Genomic DNA, 22,443 nt, shown 5'->3' with positions numbered 1-22,443 from the left:
AGGATTAAAAAGGATTTGCCAGTAGATTGATGACTTGATTCATGATGATGACTGCTATATAAGATGTTGAATGTATGATGTTGACATGATCAGTCCAATCAAACTACTGTGGATATAACATGATTTGATGTAATTTTATCTGTGGCCAATGACCTTGAGCCTTCTTGGATGGACACTTCTAATGTACTGTAACTCTATGGCAGCACTCAAGGAGCTAGAATTTTAGAGCTCTGCCCTTAGCCTTGGCAGTGATGTCGTGTCCCCATGACTGACAGAACACTGCGCCAAATCACGGCGCAACACTCTGTATTTTATGCTGGCTTGCCCCACCACAACAGAAAGCACTGAGCTAGGCTGAAACACCTACATTTGGGAGCTTCCTTATTAAAAAAAAAGAAGAGAGACCTTGTTTGTATGCGGCTTTATTAACTCAATGATATATACATATTTTTTTATTGTTTGCAAACTGACACGTATTAATGCCAAAATAACATACAAAACAGGCAAGCCTTTTTATTTACTTATATTTTGCAACAAATGTGGGTCTTTAAACTGCCTTGAATGACAGGTCGCCACTGAATATGGCCTACCAAATGTCGGAAATTATAAGCAGACATTTACAGTAACTTAATTATAGTAGGCTAAATTATTAGGGTGGGTCAAATTGCACAAGTAACCTACTTTTTGAAGTGATTTGTTTAACAATCAGATGAAAACATAATACATCACACACCCATGATATGCAAAACTGAACCTGCCCAAACTGCAAAAACAACAATAAATGGGATAAAATGTTAACATGCCACAGTATCCCGTTTTAGATCAGCATATCCCATGTATCTAGCAGGTATCTAACCGGGAAACAAGGTTTTCAGGTTATTGTTAACGGTATATGATGTTTAAAAACAAAATACTTGAGTATCCTGAATAATAACGGGATATTGGTGTGAATGTAAACGTGGTCCCTGTGACAATAATAAGGAAAGCCAAAGTGCCAAAGGTTGGGCCCAAAATAATTTATAAGAGATCATACAAAAAAATTATCAGCAATCTTTTGTTGAAATATGTATGTTGGTCTAATGTGTATGAGGAAGTGAATCCAAATGCAGTATTTGTAAACTAACTGTGAGAACTGTTAGAGCCCCCTGGGTTGATGATTCATTGAAAAAATGATATGGTTAAAAGAAATTGTGCAAAAGAGGTGGCAAACAAGTCAGGCTGCTCAACTGATTGGTTGACACTGTAAATTGAAAACGTTTGTGACTAAACTTAACAAAAAGAAGAAGAAATTATAATACCTAACCAAGATAAATGACATAAAAAACAATGGAAAAAGACCTTGGAGTACCTTAAATGATATCATGGGCAGAAAACCCAATTCATCTCCATCGTTCATTGAAGTTGATAAGTAATTTATAACAAAACCTTTCGATATTGCCAATCATTTCAATGACTTCACTAGTAAAATGGTCAAATCTAGAAGTGAAATGATAACACTAAACAGTTAACCAATCATATTTATGTATAAAAGATCTAATAATAAAAGAGAAGGATTGCTGTTTTGAATTTGGCCGAATTAGTGTGGGAGAGGTGGGAAATTGTTGTTTTCCATCAATAATGATCAGCCACCAGGTACAGACAATGGGAAAATATTGAAAACGGTAGTAGACTGTATTGCCACGCCTATTTGCTATGTATTTAACCTAAGCCTAAAGGACTGTGTGTGTCCACAGGTGTGGAAGGAAGCTAAAGTAATTTCACTGACTACAAATAGTAAAGCACCCTTTGCTGGCTCTAACAGCTGCCCAATCAGTTTGCTGCCTGTCCTTAATAACCTGGAGAGAAATGTGTTTGACCAAATACAATGCTATTCTTCAGAGAACAAATTAACTACTGAAATTTAGCATGCATATAGAGAAGACTCTCAACTTGCACTGACTCAGATGACTGATGATTGGTTAAAAGAAATGGAAAATAAGATGATAGCTGGAGCAGTATTGTTAGATTTCAGTGCAGCCTTTGATGTTATTGATCATAAATTGTTATTGAAAAAACTCTTGCTATGGCTTTACATCACCTGCCATCACATGGTTGGAGAGTTATTTATCCAATAGAACCCAGAGAGTATTCTTCTATGGAAGCTTCTCTAACATCAGATGTGTACAGTGCAGTGTCCCTCAGGGAAGTTGCCTTGGGCCGTTACTATTCTCTATTTTTACAAATGATTTGCCACTGGTCTTACACAAAGCTAGAATGACTATGTATGCGACTGATTCCACATTACATGTCAGCACCCAAAGCCAATAACATTGAAATTCTAAATAAGGAGTTACAGTCAGTATCAGAATGGGTGATTAATAATAAACTGGTCTTAAGAACATCTAAAACTAAAATTGTATTTGGTTTAAAACATTCCGTAAGACCTAAAGCTCAACTGGAGTTGTACATAAAGGGTGTGAACATTGAGAAAGTTGAGGAAGCTAGATCCTAGTTATAAAATTGGATGGTCAATTATCATGGTCAAGTCAAATTGACAAAGTTGTTGTGAAGGTGGGGAGGGGTATATCTGTTATAAAAATGATGTTCTATGTTTTTGACACAAAGATCAACTGCACTAGTTGTTCAGGCTCTGGTCTTGTCCCATCTTGATTACTGTCTGGTAAAATGGTCAAATGCAACAAAGAAAGACCTAGCAAAGCTGCAGCTGGCTCAAAACAGAGCAGCATGCCTTGGCCTAAACGACACATACAGAACTAACATCAACAACATGCATGCCAGTCTTCCCTGGTTGAAGGCTGATGATAGTTTAACTGCTTCTCTTCTAGTTTTTATGAAAAGTATTACTGTGATAAAAATTCCTGATTGTCTGTATAATCAAATTACATACAGCTCAGACACCTACACATACCCCACAAGACATTCCACCAGGGGTCTCTTCTCAGTCCCAAGTCCAAATCAAATTAACGGTAACACACAGTATTACACAGAGCCGTGATCGCATTGAACTCCCTTCCATCTCTTATTACTAAAGTAAAAAGCTAAACTGTAAAACAACATCTAATGGCACGATAGGGACTGTGAAATGACACTCACACACAAACACATGCACACATAAACACAATATAACACACACACACAATCTACACACACATTATTTTTTAATTGTATTGTTTGTATTTCATTGGATTTTAAATTTGTGTGACTGTTCTTGTCTGTCAGTTTATCAGTGTTTTGTTACTTGTCGTGTTCTATGTTTTTGTGTGGACCCCAGGAAGAATAGCTGCTGCTTCTGCAAGAGCTAATGGGATCCAAATAAATGAATAAAAACAATAAAACATAAAAACTGTTTCAAGTGAGAATTATGAAGGTCTGATGCTGAAAAATAAAGGAAATGATTGCCCACTTCACCCATATGATATTTTTGTAAAAAAGTAGTGTGTACTTCCAGTAGTTAGCTACACCGCTACATCTCAAAAAAGTAATTCAATACTGAAAACACTACCTAGAATCAAATTGAGTTAAACTACCTACAAGCTACTGCAAAATGTAGTTCACTACCCTGTCACACTTTATTTGGATAGTCTGGATAGTCATACTGACAACAAACTATCTGTTGATAAGAAACTGCTTGCTAAGGTTAAGGTTAGGGTTAGGTTTAGAATAAGAGTTAGGGTAAGGGTTAGGGCTTGGGATAGGGTTATTAAGTTTAGGGTTAGGATAAGGATTCAGTTTGGGGTTAGGGCTAGGCTTCGTAGATAGTTAAAATGTTATGGATAGTCTGAAGAACATCTGCAGATGGACTTTAGTGTTACCCACTACCCACTACATTAAAAAATGAAAACAAAGGATATGTGAGTGAAAGATCAATTGTTTATTTTTGGTTGTATAGATTGAAGACATAAACAACAATAACAGCAGAGGTCTCTCAATACCATCATGAAAGCATGAATCATTTGGAGTTCACACGTTTCGGCTCTGATTCATAGTAAACATGTCACCTATGATTCACTGTGAATTCAGTTGAAGTCACCCCCTCCCCATACCCCTACCTGTATCATAAGGCACAGAACTCACAATGTCCCACCCCATACCTCTGTCGAAACTGTCTGACGAATAGAAACACAGTGAGGTGAGGGATGGATTTGGAAACCCGGTAAAGAACGAGTAGGGAGGAGGATTGTGTAATAGTGACCTGTAATGGAGGAACGTGAATTTGTGGAGATTACTGGAAGGAAAGAGGAATGTCGGGAAAGAGATTAATTAGGGTTGCACACCATCCACATATTACCTTCCCACAAAGTTATACACTACACACGACACACTAAACTACGACATTATTTGAATAATCTGTATAGTGATAGGGCAAAAAACAGGACCGAGTTTGGGAAACCCTGGACTCTACCCTAATGCAAAATATGCCTTACACTTTTAACTTTTAACACACGGTGGCAGTCCTTGCCGGTACCAACCCCGTTGGCGTCGGTTTCCACTAGATAGCACAGTCACAAAGTCGAAATTGGCTATATCGTAAATATCATTGAAAACATGCTTGTTGATCTTAATTTGAGGATAGGTTTGGGTTTACGGTTAGCAGTATGGTTATGGTAAAGGCTAGGTCTAAAATCACATTTTAAGAAGATACATTGTAGAAATAGGCGGAGTTTCTGACTTTGTGGCTGTGGTAGTTCTTTATACCTCAGTATTGGTAACTAGTGACGACCGTTGACGTCATCCGTAAAACAGCTGGAGGTGGGGCACCACTGAGTGACGGATGTACAATGTATCCAATGGAAAACGACAACATGGGTTCAAAATCAAGCAGTGACCCAATCATCATTGAGTAAATCTAAAACTCGCCTTAGTGTCAACCCCCTGTCTTCTCGCTTCCCCTGAACAACACGGCCCTTTTTAAGTTCAGTGGGGGAAGAGAAAGCGGGAATCTGAAATACGAAGACAAAAAGACACTAAACAGACCTGAAAGGGCCCTGTCTTCTACACGGGAAGACTATTGTCAAATCAAAGGTTGATTATATGTTAACATTTCGTATTTGCATCATTCATTATTGGCTATCTATAACTAAAGCGGGTAGCTTGGTTTGTTAGCTAACTAACATCGGCTAGCTAGCTTGAACTAACTAGCTAGCTAACCCATTTAGCCAGCTAGCTACAACACGGAAGAGAAAGTAAAGCCAAATTACATTTTTTTCCCTCAATTTGACATAACAAAATATAAACTGAAATATAAGCTGCCTATTTGTTTGTTTAACTTGATCGGTACTTGTTTTTTGTCTCATCGAAGAAGCAACACGAAACGAAGGTCTTGACTGCCTGAACCACGACAAAAAAAATATAAGTAAAATGGCGGAGCCGGACAAATTAAACATCGACTCCATAATACAGCGTCTTCTGGAAGGTGAGGATTTGCACTTAACTAGGAATCAAGACACTTAATTTGATTAATTACGAATCATTTGCTTGTTGTATTTTCAAAGAAGCGTCGGAATTCTAACAATGTCTGGTGTATGTTAGGGTAGTTAGCAGGCTTAACGTCAAGGTAGCTGTTCTCTTTGAAAACGATGTGTCCGGGTTAGAGCGCGAGATAACGTTACCTAGGTCTACGAACTAGTAGGGCAAATGAGAGATGGCTGGCTTGCTGCTTCAATCGTTATCACTCGGCCTGAAGTGCCAATTTTGTTGTATTGTTAGTATTAATGACAAATCATTATTAAGATGACAAACGGCTATTTTACGATGATGCTGTGTTAGCTAACTCTAGCTAGCTACTGTAACGTTAAATATGTTCCGTGTTCTGTCTAGTGTATGCTGTTATAAAAATGAATGCAAAGCTAGCCAGTAACGTCGGTTAGTAGGTTTTGTTTACCATTCATTTCTGTTTCCTGCATCCAATCTTTCCATAATATCGTTTTTTTGTTTGCCAGTATTCAGCTAGCTATGTCTAACACACACCGGTTATACTGTAGCCTAGGCAGACGATAGTACAGATCTAGCACCCATGTACTATTGTCTAGGTTGGATGTGCATTCCCGGTAATACACTAGTGTCCCCCTATGGATCGGCTTGTACATAAAACATCCTCCATTCAAGGGAAATATGCTTTATTTTTGAAACACAATTTCCCACCACAATTGTTTATATTTTTGGAAAATCTAATATGTTGCACACCATGTTCAACTAAGAATGTGGAATATCCAAAAATGTCCGAAAAGACTAATCGTTCCATAAAGTATGCATATTTTCAGTTTTTTTTAATGCCCATTAAAGCCAGCTAAGGAGGAAAATGATGCATTTGCAGCCTGAATGGAGGATGCTGCATGTAGGAGCAGGCCCATTGCAATTCATGCCTGGATGAGGGAGAAGCATACTTAAGCATGTTTTTCAGAGCTGCGGATGCAATCATCATGTGCTGAAAGCTGCTTGCTGAAGTAATAACTTGCTTTTGTTTAAATGCAAGCTACAGTAGGTTTAGCCATATCATTAGTGGTTGGTTACACAGAGTGAAGGGCACCATTGGGTCACGCTACTGTTATACTCCAAATTCCATGGACAGGAAACACCAGTGCCCTGGTTTTAGGCTCTTATCTGTCTAAAGAAGGCCAATGGGCTTTACTACATTATAAAGTAAAGGGAGTATCCAGATTTGGGTTTGTTTGTCATTGGCCAAGTAGCTTATAGCAGGGCTGAAAGTTGTGCGTACTGTAAACACTAGCGGTGGAAACATTATGGCACATTACATTCTCTGCGATCGCAGTAGATTTTTAATGTAATGAAGTGTTGCTTCCGCCCCTCTCCTTGCCCCAACCTGGGCTTGAACCAAGGACCCTCTGAACACTGCCAACTGTCACCCAAGAAGCATCATTACATATAGCTCCACAACAGCAATGTCCCTTTAAGTGCTAGGGAAACAACTACTTCAAGCTCTGAGCCAGCACTAGTTAGCTGGCTAGTAGTAATTGAACACTACTAGCCCGCACCGCTAACTAGCTAGGTATTTCACATCGGCTACAGAAGCATGAATAGTAGAAATATGGGCTGTCTTGGGGAATGTGAGGGACAGTGTTGTTTGCAAGTAGCAGGCCTAATGTCTTGCTTTCTCTTGGGTTTTTACTCTGAACACGTCTTTTGTTGTGGGCAGCTTATGGAGGTACTGAATGATTAAAATGATTCCGCTAACCGTGTTTCTGATTGTGACCACCACACCACTGTTGGGAGTATTGTGGAGGTTAAGGACTGTTGAATAATACGTAGGTGTTAGTGTTTGGTGCATGGGAGAAGCTGTATTTACCACACAGGTTTGCCTACCCTCAGTCCTGGCCACTCCTTAGATTTATGATGGCTTCTATAGTAACAGATATGAGACTTGGGGGAAGCAATCTTATGATCTGTATGATAAATGTTGCGTAATGGGAGACCTGAGGCTGTCAGACCAACATAAGCCCCTCAGCTACTAAATCTGCAGGGGCCTCCTGCTGTAATGAGCACAGTGGCTGAGCCAGACATGAGCTTCTGCTGGCCTGGGAACAGTTCAGAAAACAGGAAGTGGGGCATTCTGCTGCTCTAGGAACTTGTCTCGTTAGATTTAAAAAAAGTCTGGTCTAACTGGTTTAAAAGTCACGTCAGGTGTTCAAACACCTGGATCTGCTGTTTTGTTCTTCCCATTTTGAAATCTATTGATCTAGATGTATACAGATTATTACTGTATCAATTTATAGGCTATCACTTATTTCTGTTTTGACAATTATTGACTGTAATTGTACTGCAGTTAACCTAGACATTTTCACATGTCTGTTTTCTCAGTGTTATCGCTCCTCTACATCATGGTAATAGTGGTGCATCATGTTGTAGGGCTCCACCACAATAATCCAGACATTTCATCGGATGTATAAGTGTGAAGCATCCGATTGACACTTCTACTCACTACCTAATATGGTGATGAGAGAAAGCCCAGTGGCCGGCAGTGAGACCAGATGGAACGAGATGGATTTTTGCAGACATCGTGATCATTTTCTCCTTGATGAAACATTTGACCTCAACACAGTTTTCTGTTCTCAAAGCTAGAATTTGTTATGAAGAGTGGACTAAGTTTTGGAGATTTTACCCTTTGTCAAAGTAAAACAATTAGAATGTTGTTTAGAAGGAGTGCAAGGGCAAATTTAGTTATTGCGCACACACTTCAGAGTAGGTGTTCCTTAACGGAAATATGCAAATACATGTTAGAACGCGCCAATAGGACCTCTCTAGCTCTTGCTTGGCTCTGCCCACTCCTTGCTTGTTCTGCCCACTATGACTAATTTGTTCCCGTTGGAAATGCCAGGCTGTGGTCTATCTTGGGTTAGTTAAAAAAATCTTTGGCTCCACCATGTTGTCTGTCTCCAACTGTTTGAACAACATACTAGCCTGTCCACTTGGTTGTTTCCCACAATTAAATCAGGTAGGGGACTGTGGATCGGTCTCTGTTAGAGGTCGACCGGTTATGATTTTTCAACTTCGATACCGATTATTGGAGGACCATTAATAGTCCGATTAAAAAAAAAAAAAAAAAAAAAATATATATATATATAAAAAAGTATTTGTAATAATGACAATTACAACAATACTGAATTAACACTTATTTTAACTTAATTTAGCCTCAAATAAATAATGAAACATGTTCAATTTGGTTTAAATAATGCAAAAACAAAGTGTTGGAGAAGAAAGTAATATGTGCCATGTAAAAAAGCTAACGTTTAAGTTCCTTGCTCAGAACATGAGAACATATGAAAGTTGGTGGTTCCTTTTAACATGAGACTTCAATATACCAAGGTAAGAGGTTTTAGGTTGTAGTTAACATCGTATTTATAGGACTATTTCTCTCTATACTATTTGTATTTCATATACTTTTGACTATTGAATGTTCTTATAGGCACTATAGTATTGCCAGTGTAACAGTATAGCTTCCGTCCCCCTCCTCGCCCCTACCTGGGCTCGAACCAGGAACACTCGAAGCATCGTTACCCATCGCTCCACAAAAGCCGCGGCCCTTACAGCGCAAGGGGAATAACTACTCCAAATATAGGTGATAGGCTTGAAGTCATAAACAGCGCTGTGCTTGCGAAGAGCTCCTGGCAAAACGCACGAAAGTGCTGTTTGAATGAATGATTACGGGCCTGCTGCTGCTCAGTCAGACTGCTCTATAAATCAGACTTAATTATAACATAATAACACAGAAATACGAGCCTTTGGTCTTCAATATGATCGAATCCGGAAACTATAATTTCGAAAACAAAATGTTTATTATTTCAGTGAAATACGGAACCGTTCGGTATTTTATCTAACGGGTGGCATCCCAAAGTCTAAATATTCTTGTTACATTGCACAACCTTCAATGTATGTCATAATTACGTAAAATTCTGGCAAATTAGTTCGCAAATTCTGGCAAATTAGTTCGCAATGAGCCAAGCAGCCCAAACTGTTGCATATACCCTGACTCTGTGTGCAATGAACGCAAGAGAAGTGACACAATTTCACCTGGTTAATATTGCCTGCTAAACTGGATTAGGCAGCAGGGTAGCCTAGTGGTTAGAGCGTTGGACTAGTAACCAAAAGGTTGCAAGTTCTAATCCCCAAGCTGACAAGGTACAAATCTATCGTTCTGCCCCTGAACAGGCAGTTAACCCACTGTTCCTAGGCCGTCATTGAAAATAAGAATTTGTTCTTAACTGACTTGCCTAGTAAAATAAAGGTTAAATTAAAATAGTTATAACTAGTGATTATGATTGATAGTTTTTTTATAAGATAAGTTTAATTCTAGCTAGCAATTTACCTTGGCTTCTACTGCATTTGCTTAGCAGGCATGCTACTCGTGGAGTGCAATGGTTAGAGCGTAGGACTAGTTAACTGTGCGGTTACAAGATTGAAACCCCTGAGCTGACAAGGTGAAAATCTGTCGTTCTGCCCCTGAACAAGGCAGTTAACCCACAGTTCCTAGGCATTCATTGAAAATATGAATGTGTCCTTAACTGACTTGCCTAGTTAAATAAAAGGTATATATATATTTTTATTATAATAAAAAAGAATCTGAAATCGGCGCCCAAAAATACCGATTTCCGATTGTTATGAAAACTTGAAATTGGCTCTAATTAATCGGCCATTCCGATTAATCGGTTGACCTCTAGTCTCTGTTTGTGCGTTAGTAAAAAAAACAAACACCATCTCAGACAGCACTGGCCCGAGTTTGATGAAACGTGGGTGAACGATGACACTGACTGATCAGGAGCTATAGTAATTAACTGAAATTTGTGAGTCACACCAGAGAGGAAGAGGTGAAGCGAGAGGAATAGCTGGGCCCAAAATCTGTCTTCTCCAGCAGATGGTGTTTTTGTATGGAGGTCAATGCTTTATCTTGGCCAGGTCGCAGTTGTAAATGAGAACGTGTTCTCAACTAGCTTACCTGGTTAAATAAAGATGTGTATGTGTGTGATATATATATATATATATATATACACACACACACACACACAAAAAAATGGGTGTTGAATTTGGTTAACAAAAAATGGAATGGCTTATTTGCTACTTAATTGATCAAATAGAAGTTTCATAATGTTTTAGTTGTTTTTTTATGCTCATTGCACATTTATAAACCGGCTAGACAGCTAGTAGACTAGACAGGGTCTACTCTGTGCTAAATTTTGGGAGTTGAGACATAAAAAGGGTATCGTTGGAAAGGTTCACTTTTCTATTACAGTAAAATGTCTCGAATGTGTTTCGGTGTCCATATGAATGATTCTGTTGTACCAAACCTCAAATGCAAATAGCCAGTTGAAACTGCTTGTTGTCATGGAGAAAGAAGTAATCTATCAACTTTGTTGTTATGGGGAGGGGCTTGGTGTGTGTGAATGGGAAGGTGCACAGAACACTGGAGTAAAAAGACAAGCAGACATAAACGCTCATAAAAATGGGAGAACTTTTTTCTTAAGATGCATGTGTTTGGAATTTCTTGCTAAAATGTACATTCAAATTAATGAGATATATCGCTCAGCCCTAGCCCCCTTCTGACTGTGGCTCTTGATGGGTGGAAGTGTTGTGGAAACCGTGTTCTACTCTGTCCATGATAAGGTTGTCTGACAAGTTCAGTAAAATAATTAAAAAACAGCTGTACTGGCAGTATATAGCGGACCTATTTTTCTCTTGCGGTGTGGCAACTCATTACAAGGCAGAGTGTTTGCCTCTGTTGTGAGAGTTGTCGTATTTAGCCTAACATGTCATGTATGGCATTTTCTAAATTAGCTTTGAAGTCTTGGCCATAAACCATCACCTGTGTCTTTTTGTCCATCCAATCCTGCTGTATTTCTATGATGTGGAGACAGGCCAAGGTAACTGCCTTCTGGTTGCTTAATCACTCTTTTGACAGAGAATGGTGACTGGCCACATCAACCTTTAGCTGCACCATGTACACCGTAACACATGGGCCAGCCTGGTGACAATGTTTGCAAACCAGTTAAATGTGGTGACGGTGTGACTAGTTTCAATGGGATTAACCATCAGCCTCCTGACCTGTACATCTGAACGGTCAGTCCAGGCCACTACTACCATCTCCTGTCACCATCTATGAGGATGTCCATATCAGGAGGGGAATCTAAAGCCAGCCAATTGTTGATTCCCAACGGCTTTCCTATTGTGCTTGTCCAACTTTATTTTCTATCCCGTGACCAGCAAAGTGGAAAGCCCTTTGTCTGACCCCCTCCCCATCCCCCACGCCCCTTCTCTAAGCTCACTGTTGCCATTGGCCATGTGGCTAACTTTAGAGTAAGCTCTGTCATGGCTTAGCCGACCCTAATCCAGGTTTAAAGTGACAAGCAGCACTACCCTATTTATACCCACATTTCACTCTTTAGGGCCAAGGCCTGTGTTGCTGCCCTAACATGACACTGCTCATTTAGATCTATTGCTGAGGTCCTACCTGGAAGTCCTCGTCCTTTTCCATCCTCCGTTTTCAGAACAAATGTGTGTGCCCCTCTCCCACTGCCTGTGATTTTATTAGGGCAGAATATATTTTTGTGAAAGCACTACACTGAACAAAAATATAAATGCAACATGTAACAGTTTCTAAGATTTTACTGAGTTACAGTTCAAATAAGGAAATCAGTCAATTGAAATAAATTCATTAGGCCCTAATCTATGGATTTCACGTGACTAGGAATACACATGCATCTGTTGGTCACAAATACCTTACAAAAAAGGTAGGGGCATGGATCAGAAAACCAGTCAGTATCTTGTGTGACACATCTCCTTCGCATAGAGTTGGGTGGCAGGTAGCTTAGTGGTTAGAGCGTTGGGCCAGTAACTGAAAGGTTGCTGGTTCGAATCCCCAAGTCGAATGTTGTCCCACTCCTCTTCAATGCCTGTGTGAAGTTGCTGGATATTAGTGGGAACTGGAACACTCTGTCGCACACGTCGATCTAGAGCATCCCAAACATGCTTGTTGGGTGAGTATGCAGGTTGTGGAAGAACTGGGACATTTTCAGCTTCCAGGAATTGTGTACAGATCCTTGCGTCATGGGGCTGTCCATTATCATGCTGGAACATGAGGTGATGTCGGTGGATGAATGACACGACAATGAGCCTTACGATCTTGTCACGGTTTCTCTGTGCATTCATATTGCCATCGATAAAATGCAATTGTTGTTCGTACCAAATGCCAGCCCATACCATAACGTTGACATCAGCAAAATGCTCGCCTACACAACGTGGTAAGCAGTTGTCAGTACGTCCAACTGGCCTCACAATTTTTCTAAAACAACGTTGGAGGCGGCTTACGGTGGAGAAATTAACATTACATTCTCTGGCAACAGCTCTGGTGGACATTCCTGCAGTCAGTATACCAATTGCATGCTCCCTCAACTTGAGACATCTGTGGCATTGTGTTGTGTGATAACTGCATGTCCTCGTCTAGTTGGGTATTTGGCAAGGTCAGCAGCGTTCAGTTTGAGCTGTCAGAGCTTTGACAAGTGTTCAATTAACCCCGGTGTGTGTTTTTGTAAAGATCACTGTCTGCACCCAGCTTGTAAAGCAGAATGTCACTGAAGGGTTTCAGGCTATTTTATTGTTCTGCTCTCTTAAGTGTGTCTAACCCATTTATCTTCAGCAATTACAGTACCAGGTGCATGATAGAGCACAACAAGTGTCTATGGTTGAATATTAGAAGGTTTTCTGTTGATGCTTGTTTGTCATTGCCTAGTTTTCCTGTGATGGTTTATAGAGCGCTGGCATTGGACTTTTCACCTGCACCTAGGGAAGACAGCAGAACGTGCAGGAAAGGGGGTGGAATTGATTCTGTGACAAACAACCCTGATGCGCATTCTTGCACAAGTCCCCCGTACATCATGAGTCACTGGAATACACTTACTACATGCTCTGTTATATCCTTGCCTGGAGCTTGTCATGCAAACAGGATTTCTGAATAATACAGTCCTACTGTTGTATTTGTTTGACTATAGATGTGCTGTTGTAGTGATCCCTTGCAGCTATAGTGAAGGTTCTAGTTTGGAAGGAGTATTGAGATTGAAGTAGGAGCCTCATCCAGCTGATCATATTAAACCTGTACTTGACCTGCAGCGCCACAAAAGCCTTAAGCTGCCCTGCAAATCATGCCAACATACTTAAAGAGTATTCCCTGCTCCAGGGCTACAATGGTGCGATAACTACATTAAACATTTTACCAATTTGTGGCTCCAGTAGAGCTGATCACCTGTTTGTTGATCATTTAACACTTATCATATCAGTTGCACTGTGGATTTGCACCTCTGCTTGATGAACATGTAGCACTTACACAGCCACAGGGTGGGTTTTCCTTTTCCTGGTATAATGTGTGTGAATGTCATAACTAGCTACTGTACTCAACAAACATGTAAGATTCTTGAGATCCAGAGCAGAGTTAGGGGACAGCCTGCCTCAGGAAGATGCTCAGCGCAGCACTGTGCATGTGTCCCTTGTGACCTGACCACATCTCAGACCATCCTGCTACTACCATCCTGCTACTACCATCTTGCTACTACTAGCCTGCTACTACTAGCCTGCTTAGCTCTGCCGTGTGGTCAGAGGCGGCCTAGCAACGTTTGCTGTCAGTTAACAGGCTCTATGCTACCAGACTGCATGCGGTGTACTTGTAACCAGAGAGCTCTGAAGTTGGCCATCAATGATATGTTTATTTAATTGTGATTTAGGCCTACTTTGATTTTAAGGGCAGTGTATTTGATCCTTGTTTGAGTCGAACAGTGTGAGATTCGCTGCGTGTGCCTCTTTCCGTTGCAGTCTCTCTGTCCTGGTTACATCAGCAGAAAGGCAGGTGGTGTGTTAATACGTGCTTCTGGGGCTGGGTGCACACTGCACACATTTGTTCAGACACATAGCCAGGCCTGTACCTTCTGCTGGTGCTCAGTTCAACACTGCCCATCCCCTAGCCTTGAGTGCTCAGAAACAAAGACCCCAACACATCTTTTCATATAGGTTTCACGCTCTGTAACCTTGAGATTCTCACATCAAATAGTTCATCCTCCTGGCTTGTGCTGTGTGAGCAGATTCACCTTGGCTCTGCAGTATGCTCAGGGTTGTGCTGTCAGCGGGGCCCGTGATATTGATTGGTTTCTCTGCTCTGGTGTGCTGTGTGTTAGATCTGTGGCTGTGCTATTTGTGTATGTGTTGTTTCCATGGTCTTGGCCTAGCATGTTTGTTCCAATAAGCGCAACGTCAGTCCTCACTCTGCTTGCTCTGTCTTTCTCTCTCCAGTTAAGGGCTCTCGGCCAGGCAAGAACGTTCAGCTGACAGAGAACGAGATCCGTGGACTTTGCCTCAAGTCTCGCGAAATCTTCCTCAGCCAGCCAATCCTGCTCGAGCTTGAGGCACCACTCAAGATCTGCGGTGAGTCATATTGGATAAGTTATGATGGCTGAAATTGGTTTCATAGTAATTAATGTCAGTGTAGCAAAGCAGCTGCGCCTCTCTGACACAACTGATAGTGAAAGCTCCAAGGTTTCATAACACGACTGATTGTCTGATTTACTGTAGAATTCTAATCTCTAATTGCCTTTGCTATCTCAGTCCAACGGCCTGTATACACACACAGATCTAATGTAGTCAGGGAGGGTGTGGTAGTGACTGACTGGCCACCTCTGTGCTGCCCCCTGCAGGTGACGTCCACGGTCAGTACTACGACCTGCTGCGGCTGTTTGAGTATGGAGGTTTCCCCCCGGAGAGCAACTACCTGTTCCTAGGGGACTACGTGGACCGAGGGAAGCAGTCCCTGGAGACCATCTGCTTGCTTCTGGCCTACAAGGTCAAATACCCAGAGAACTTCTTCTTGCTGCGCGGCAACCACGAGTGTGCCTCCATTAACCGCATCTACGGCTTTTATGACGAGTGTAAGTACCGAGACGAGAAGCTGGAACACATGCTTAACAACAGGAGACCGGAGCACACACAGAGTATTAACCATTTAGTAATGCCCCTTGCTCCTCTTTAGGTAAGAGACGGTATAACATCAAGCTGTGGAAGACGTTCACAGACTGCTTCAACTGTTTACCCGTGGCTGCCATTGTAGATGAGAAGATCTTCTGCTGCCATGGAGGTGAGTGGTCTATGCTTGCATGATCTGTGTGTGTGGGTCTTTCCCCTGTGGGCCTTATCAATAAGCACTTGGTGGCCCCATGATCGTTTGGATTAACCACTCCCCTTAAGTGTTTGTGGTGGAAGATGACTCAAGTGTATACACTATACGTGTGATAAGAGGTGGTAGTTATCAAGGTGTGATTTCAGATCTTCCTGTTCTTTGTGGTAGAAGACAGTATCATGGCAGTCAGCATTCATTTGTATGGTGATGTAATGTTTCTGTGTGCTATGTTCTGTCCAGGCCTCTCTCCAGACCTCCAGTCCATGGAGCAGGTGCGCAGAGTGATGCGACCCACAGATGTGCCTGACCAGGGCCTGCTGTGTGATCTGCTGTGGGCCGACCCAGACAAAGATGTCCTGGGCTGGGGCGAGAACGACCGCGGGGTCTCTTTCACATTCGGCGCAGACGTGGTGGCCAAATTTCTGCACAAACACGACATGGACCTTATATGCAGGGCACATCAGGTAATGGCTTAGCTCGGTGGTTTAGAGTTTTGGATGGGGGTTAGGGGCTGGGAAGAGTATTTAGCGGGACACTGTCAGACCAATGGTGGGTTTGGAAGAATAGAGGGATCTTGTTATTAATCAGGGAAATCCGATGATCAAAGATCACTACATAAAATATTGAAGCACTTTTTTAAAGCTGGAATCCTTAATTGGTGACACTGCCGTGTCTGTTTGGTATATTACAACAACACTGAAGTTGTAAACAACAAACCCTATTTTTCCTCTCTGACATCATTGCACGCGCGATAGAACAGAAGAATATGTACCTCGTTTTTTTTTTGGTCTATGCTGCCGAAGACGAAGACTCCGTTTCACAACACAAACAACAACAAAGGTGCTGGGGTGAACAGTGGCTCTGTTTCCCCCGATGCGGATTCCATCTTTAAAGCGTGTCATTTTGTGTTTTTACTGGCGATGGAGGTTGTGTTCATTTAAGATGGTAACTCCTCTGTTTGAAATGTACTGATGGCCCTGCAGTTGTTTGTTATCCACTCCTGGTATTTTTCCTGTTTATTTTTCATTGCGTTCTTACCTCTTTCATTCCTGTCCTCAGGTGGTAGAAGACGGTTACGAGTTCTTTGCAAAGAGACAGCTTGTTACTCTGTTCTCTGCCCCTAACTACTGTGGAGAGTTTGATAATGCCGGTGCCATGATGAGTGTGGATGAGACCCTCATGTGTTCCTTTCAGGTGTGTACTCCTCTGCTTTTCTCTCTGCCCCTTTTCTCTCTCCTTCAGTCTGGCAGTTCCTGTCCATCAGTCTAGATTTTTAAGCTCTGCCAGTCCCCTGTCTTACCTGTTACGTGCTGCAGTGTTCAGTCTGTAGGAGTATATGTATATTTATAGCTGTCTAAAGAAAGCCTCTCTGTTCCTCAGATTCTCAAGCCAGCGGATAAGAAGCTCTACTCTTATGGTGGAGGTGGAGGAATGGGATCTGGACGCCCCGTCACCCCGCCACGGAATTCCGCCAAAGGCGGGAAGGCCAAGAAATAACACCCACTGGACCCCCCCTCCTTGAACCAAGCACCCCCCCACACTCTTTTGCCCTACTTTTCCCCTCATCACCAAACAGCAACAAAGCAGACAGTACCTAGGGTTCGGTCCTCTTTTTCTCTGATACTGTTTTTAACTGTTTGAGTGTATGTATGTCCGTGCGTGTGTCTGAAAGAGAGGTTTATTGTATTCTGTTTGTATGTCCTTCCTTTCCCCTGCTCTGTTCTCCTGTCACTTTGTAGATGAAATTGGTCCTTCCTTTCAGTGATGTAAATGCACACCTGGAGGGGAAAGGAGCCTTTACTGTTTGTTAGGGCCCTGCACTGTTTTGATGCTCAACACAAGCTTTTGTACATCCTGTTTGAGAGGTGTGTGTGTGTGTGTGTGTGTGTGTGTGTGTGTGTGTGTGTCAATGGGGTCAATTTGCATGGTCAAATGGTAACAACAGCACACACCACACACTGAGAGCACAGGTGGATATGTGCAGATGGACCCTTTTAGTTTATGGATTCACAAAGATCAAGAAGCGGACACGTTTATTTTTTTTCTCTCCCAAAAACCAATGATTTGAAAACGCAATCATGGATGTGAAATAGTTTTGCTTTTCTGTTCTTTTTTTTTGTAGATGCATAAAAAAAAAGGTTTGAATCCTTGAGTTTTAGTTTATTTGGAAGCCGATGTTTAATAAAGAACCATTTATTTAAAATATCCCATCACACTGTTCACTATGTTCACCTCACCATTGCTTTGATATTTGTTTATATATTAAATTCCTCTAACCCACATGTCGAACTCATTCCACAAAGGGTTGCGTTTCCATGGGTTTTTGCTCCACCCTTGTACTTGGTGGTTGAATTAAAGTCACTAAATAGTAATGAATTTCAGGGATCCTGAGTGGCGCAGTCTAAGGCACTGCATCTCGGTGCTAGAGGAGTCACTACAGTCCCTGGTCCGATTCCAGGCTGTATCACAACCAGCCGTGAGTGGGAGTCCCATAGGGCGGTGCATAATTGGCCCAGTGTCATCCGGGTTAGTGTTTGGCTAGGGTAGGACGTCATTGTAAAGAATTTGTTCTTAACTGACTTGCCTAGTTACATTTGGCCCTCCATTCAATGAGATTGACACCTCTGCTCTACCCCCTTTGTCATTCCCACTTGCTCTTCTCTTGTCTGAACGGTATCGAACTCTTTGTTCAGAGTGGGATGTTGGCATAAGTTGCTGGCTCCAAGAAATACACAGCATTTTGGGGGCTTTTGCTTAGCCATTTTCTATCATCCCCTTTCCTTAAAATGTGTTCTCCTTGCCCCAATCCTTTAAACACGGTCAATGTTCATCTCTCTGGTTCTCACCCCCCCATCTTCCATATTCTGTCTCCCATTTTGCTCAGTAGTTTCCCTCTGGGTTCTGAGTAGTTAAAGAATGTCATACCTCAATTCTCACCCCACTTTGCATCTGGCCCCCACCCCTTACTCAGCTCATGTTTTTCTCTTCTCTTTTATATTTAAAGATGTGTAACAACTTGCCAGACAGCATTAATGCTCATTTCCTGTGCTGGGTTCTTTCTCTCATTTTAGTAGCTAGCTCATATCTGCTTCTAGTGCTCTCTCCTCTCCACTAGGTGGTGCATTTCATACAACACTCACCATTGCGTCATCTCACTGAAGACTGGATCAGGAGTACTGTACATTCAATGCGCCCCCAACAGTGCTGAGTGCATTCATGGTGCATAGGCGGCAGTATGTTTTTTTAAAGAGCACATGGCTCAAAGTTTTTTGGCTTTGTAGTTTATAAAGAAAATGTATCATATTGTGAGACCAAGGAGTGTTGGTTTTAATGACATGTTATGATCTATTGACCAGAGGAAGTGTTATTTGCTGTTAGATAAGGCTATTGAATGCTTTATATACAATATGTTACATGGAAAGGTAATACAATTGTTTTTAAAAGAGCTGTAATATTAGAGAACATTTTGGGTTGGAAAACTTTTTTGCTGATCAAATAACAGTTTGTTTCAAGTTGTCGGAATTGTCAATGGCTTGTTTTCTGGCAAGGCTTTAAGACAATGATTCAGAGCTGTAATGTAGATCATCTGCAATTTTTTGAAAATATGCATTTTGGAAACAAGCTTTGCTTACATGCTTTAGGCAGTAGGGTAGAACAATGCCTCAACTTGAAGATAAATTGTTTTGGGGATCATTGCAGGTCTTTGTATTGCTGTTCTGAATGATACTTCCAATTTCACCCGACCCTACTCTGTTCATAGCAGGGTAAACGTTCTGCTTGTAATGTTGGTCAGATCATTAATTTGCTAAAATCATTAAGACATCACCAACAATCTACTGTAACTATCGATATCAATCTTATTTCTTTAGAACTTTTATTTCAAGGACTAGGGCAATATAGATATTGTGATAATGTAAAACGTTTTTATTTTATTTTAACCAATCAGGGACGTTTTTCCTTAATGCACTGTCGCTGGAGGCAATACAAGGCCACGTTCAGTTGCCAAACGTTGTCGAACGTTGCAGATAGAAATGCCATGAATAGAGCTGATGGGTTCGTATTCTATATGTCAGAGGCGTTTGTTCTACATAGCCTATTTCTATCCGAACGTATCAAAACGTTAAGTCCTGCTGAACGCGCCCCAGGCTAGAAAAGCTCAAATATAAATGAATCAAAAACGTTAAATAAAAATAAAATGATGTTTTATTTTTATGTAATTTGTTTTCCAACCAATCACAAATCCTGTCTCTGTTACCGGGTAGAAAATAAAAAATAATGAATTTGTACTTTGTCTGTTTTTGTCTTGAAGATAATACAATATGGAAGTTTTACTCGAGTGTTGGCTGTAAGGTTTGTATGCATGATGTGCAACATAACCTTTTGCTCATGGGTGTGGGGAGGTTGGACCCCCTTCTGAAGAAGTAATTTCTGGACAATATTACTGTCCATAATAGTGGACCATTTTTGTCTCAAGAAACGGCCAATATTCCATAATGGAACTTTAAATGAGCATGGTTTGTGTATAATGTAAAATAAATTGACGCTATAGGCCACTAATGTTGAATTACCCATATTGTGATACATACTACATATTGTATGTTTGAGATTACATTTAAATGGGCGCCATCTAGTGTATACAACAACGTATGCAGTTCATCTATAGGAAATAATTTACAGTCAAATTATATTATAGGGAGAAATAGGCGGAGCATGAATGCACGTTTCTATTTTGCACATTGCCCTATCAATTCCGATCATATAAAACAGCTGAACCAAATCTCAAATCAATAGCAGACAAAGCGCAACTGGAACGGAGTCAGGTCAGCCTTGTTGAATTGTTTGAGCTAAGATATAATTCAAACTGAAAATGGATCCTTGTGATTGCTCAAAAAGTAAGTTTGCCTAATGGAATTGATCTCTAAATTCCGAATTGACCTGAACGGGTACAATGGATTTGTATATAGATTTGCAATGCAGGTGACCCTTATTAATTTAGTAGCTGACGTGTTTTGTTTACAGCTGGACGCTGCAGTTGCGGTGGACTCTGCAAGTCTACAAACTGCGGATGTGCCACGAAAAGTAAGTATGTGTTGATCGGTTTGAGCTCGGAACAAGAATTGTTTCACCTGCAGTAATTTCTGCTAAATGTGTGATCTATAACTTGATGAAGTTCAATCCGTCGAAGGAAAGTGAGGTTAACTGATGGAGCTGGAGAAATGTACACATTGACTGCGCTACGGGTTGGAAGGACTGACTATCCATTAAATAATATGTAGTTATACTCCAATATTTTAAGCATTTTATATTGTGTTCTGATGGAATATGCGTAGGACAGTTAAACTAAGGGCATTATGCATTGAAGTTAAATTCTTAACGAATCAATGGGTACATGTCGAACTTATTTTTTATTTTATTTAACCAGGTAACAAGTGAGAACAAGTTTTTAAAATTTTTTTCAAAGTCCGTAACCAGTGCAGATTGCTATTTTAACTTTACAGTTTAGTTGTGAACAATTAGTAGCCACGTCTTCGACAGACTCGACACCCCAAACCAAGGATTCGAAAAAAAAATTGGGCCCGGAGAGAAAGATTTGCGTTCGTTTATTGCATTCATTAGCCAGGTGCCCGGAGAACGACCACGGCAAAGTCAGCTCAACGTGACGTAATTATGCGCGTGGAGTAATGAGTAGGATTGCCTTCACGTGCAATAGTAATATCTCTATTTTGTCTTCCCTATGAACACAACTAGTTTGCAAATTCGGTGCAGATTAATACTGTTCGATTTGCGAACCGGCTCCTCCCTCACCGCCTTTGCCCGTTCACATCAAGAGCCATAAACTGTGCTCGGCATAATCAAATCCGCCCAGTGTCAACGTGCAACCCACCATTGCGATTTAAGATCGAAATTGACTACCCTAGTGTCCCTTAAAAGCATGGGTTCCCAAACTCGGTCCTGGGGCCCCCCTTGGGTGCACGCTTTGATTTCTTTTTTTTTTGCCCAAACACTACAGTGGATTCAAATAATCAACTTTGATTATTTGAATCAGCTGTGTAGTGCTTGTGCAATCTAAACATGGGCCCAAGATCCAAGTTTGGAAAACCTGCTTTAAAGGAATCCTTCACCTGAAATTACGGTTGCATATCTTTCCTTACATTGTAAGCATTTAGTGCAATGCCCAAATAATTTAAAAAAATGAATATCCACTGTCAAATGAACTTTTAGCCCAGATAAAAGACTTCAGGCCTGTTATATAGCAGCCACAGGTCTTGTTGGAAAACCAGTCAGGGTCATTAATCTCTTCTATCATTCCTCCAGGTTGTTGTTCCTGCTGCCCGACTGGATGCAGCAAGTGCGCCTCTGGTTGTGTGTGCAAGGAGGGCAAGACGTGCGACACAAGCTGCTGTCAGTGAGGGCTTGACACAACACTCCATGTCCTCTACCCGTGCACATGACATTATCCCGGTTGAACAACATGAGCATTGTAATAAATTGCATCTCCAATTTTGTCTGTCTTCAATCATGTGAAACTGTCTCCTTGCTTTTTAGTGAGCACTAATGTGAATTCCAGTGACATTACCATTTCCTTGGCAAGTTAAATGTTTGTTCTGTCTGATTGTAGTGGGTACCACCTGGGGCCAAATTTAGGCCCTTGCTGGTATAGGGGGACTTTGCATGTCTTCCTTATTCAGTGGTGCCATAGATTTTAATATTGTTCATAGGATGTGGGGGGTAGTATCCACTATCCTTGCTCAATCCTCAGTGATTCCAGTTTTCTGGCTTGT

The 22,443-nt window shown here is 41.2% G+C and overlaps 2 protein-coding genes across 3 annotated transcripts; both read left to right on the top strand.

The window, feature by feature from the left end:
- Nucleotides 1-4,868: 4,868 nt before the first annotated feature.
- On the top strand, nt 4,869-17,866 carry LOC112258985 (serine/threonine-protein phosphatase alpha-2 isoform). Of its 2 annotated transcripts, none has more exons than XM_024433668.2 (8): nt 4,869-5,022; nt 5,300-5,413; nt 14,782-14,913; nt 15,183-15,413; nt 15,515-15,619; nt 15,902-16,125; nt 16,721-16,855; nt 17,042-17,866. In XM_024433668.2, the coding sequence occupies exons 2-8, from the start codon at nt 5,359-5,361 to the stop codon at nt 17,156-17,158; spliced, it is 999 nt and encodes a 332-aa protein (XP_024289436.1). In that variant the 5' UTR covers nt 4,869-5,022; nt 5,300-5,358; the 3' UTR covers nt 17,159-17,866. The 2 variants fall into 2 exon arrangements, with proteins under 2 accessions (XP_024289436.1, XP_024289435.1); XM_024433667.2 differs by having other exon boundaries at nt 4,884-5,022; nt 5,303-5,413.
- Nucleotides 17,867-20,341: 2,475 nt separating this feature from the next.
- On the top strand, nt 20,342-22,165 carry LOC121844673 (metallothionein-like). Its single transcript, XM_042315031.1, has 3 exons — nt 20,342-20,553; nt 20,681-20,740; nt 21,977-22,165. Exons 1-3 carry the CDS (start codon nt 20,529-20,531, stop codon nt 22,069-22,071), a joined length of 180 nt encoding a protein of 59 aa, XP_042170965.1. The 5' UTR covers nt 20,342-20,528; the 3' UTR covers nt 22,072-22,165.
- Nucleotides 22,166-22,443: the final 278 nt, after the last annotated feature.

Source organism: Oncorhynchus tshawytscha, unplaced genomic scaffold, assembly GCF_018296145.1.
Source record: "Oncorhynchus tshawytscha isolate Ot180627B unplaced genomic scaffold, Otsh_v2.0 Un_contig_3906_pilon_pilon, whole genome shotgun sequence".
Taxonomy (NCBI): Eukaryota; Metazoa; Chordata; class Actinopteri; order Salmoniformes; family Salmonidae; genus Oncorhynchus; species Oncorhynchus tshawytscha.
This window is presented reverse-complemented; position numbering and strand designations above follow the sequence as displayed.

Coding starts and splice junctions, on each gene's coding strand:
- LOC121844673 (XM_042315031.1), top strand. CDS start 20,529: ATGGATCCTTGTGATTGCTCAAAAA. Junction 20,554..20,680: donor TCCTTGTGATTGCTCAAAAA/GTAAGTTTGCCT, acceptor TTTTGTTTACAG/CTGGACGCTGCAGTTGCGGT. Junction 20,741..21,976: donor CTGCGGATGTGCCACGAAAA/GTAAGTATGTGT, acceptor TCATTCCTCCAG/GTTGTTGTTCCTGCTGCCCG.
- LOC112258985 (XM_024433668.2), top strand. CDS start 5,359: ATGGCGGAGCCGGACAAATTAAACATCGACTCCATAATACAGCGTCTT. Junction 14,914..15,182: donor GGCACCACTCAAGATCTGCG/GTGAGTCATATT, acceptor TGCCCCCTGCAG/GTGACGTCCACGGTCAGTAC. Junction 15,620..15,901: donor GATCTTCTGCTGCCATGGAG/GTGAGTGGTCTA, acceptor TGTTCTGTCCAG/GCCTCTCTCCAGACCTCCAG.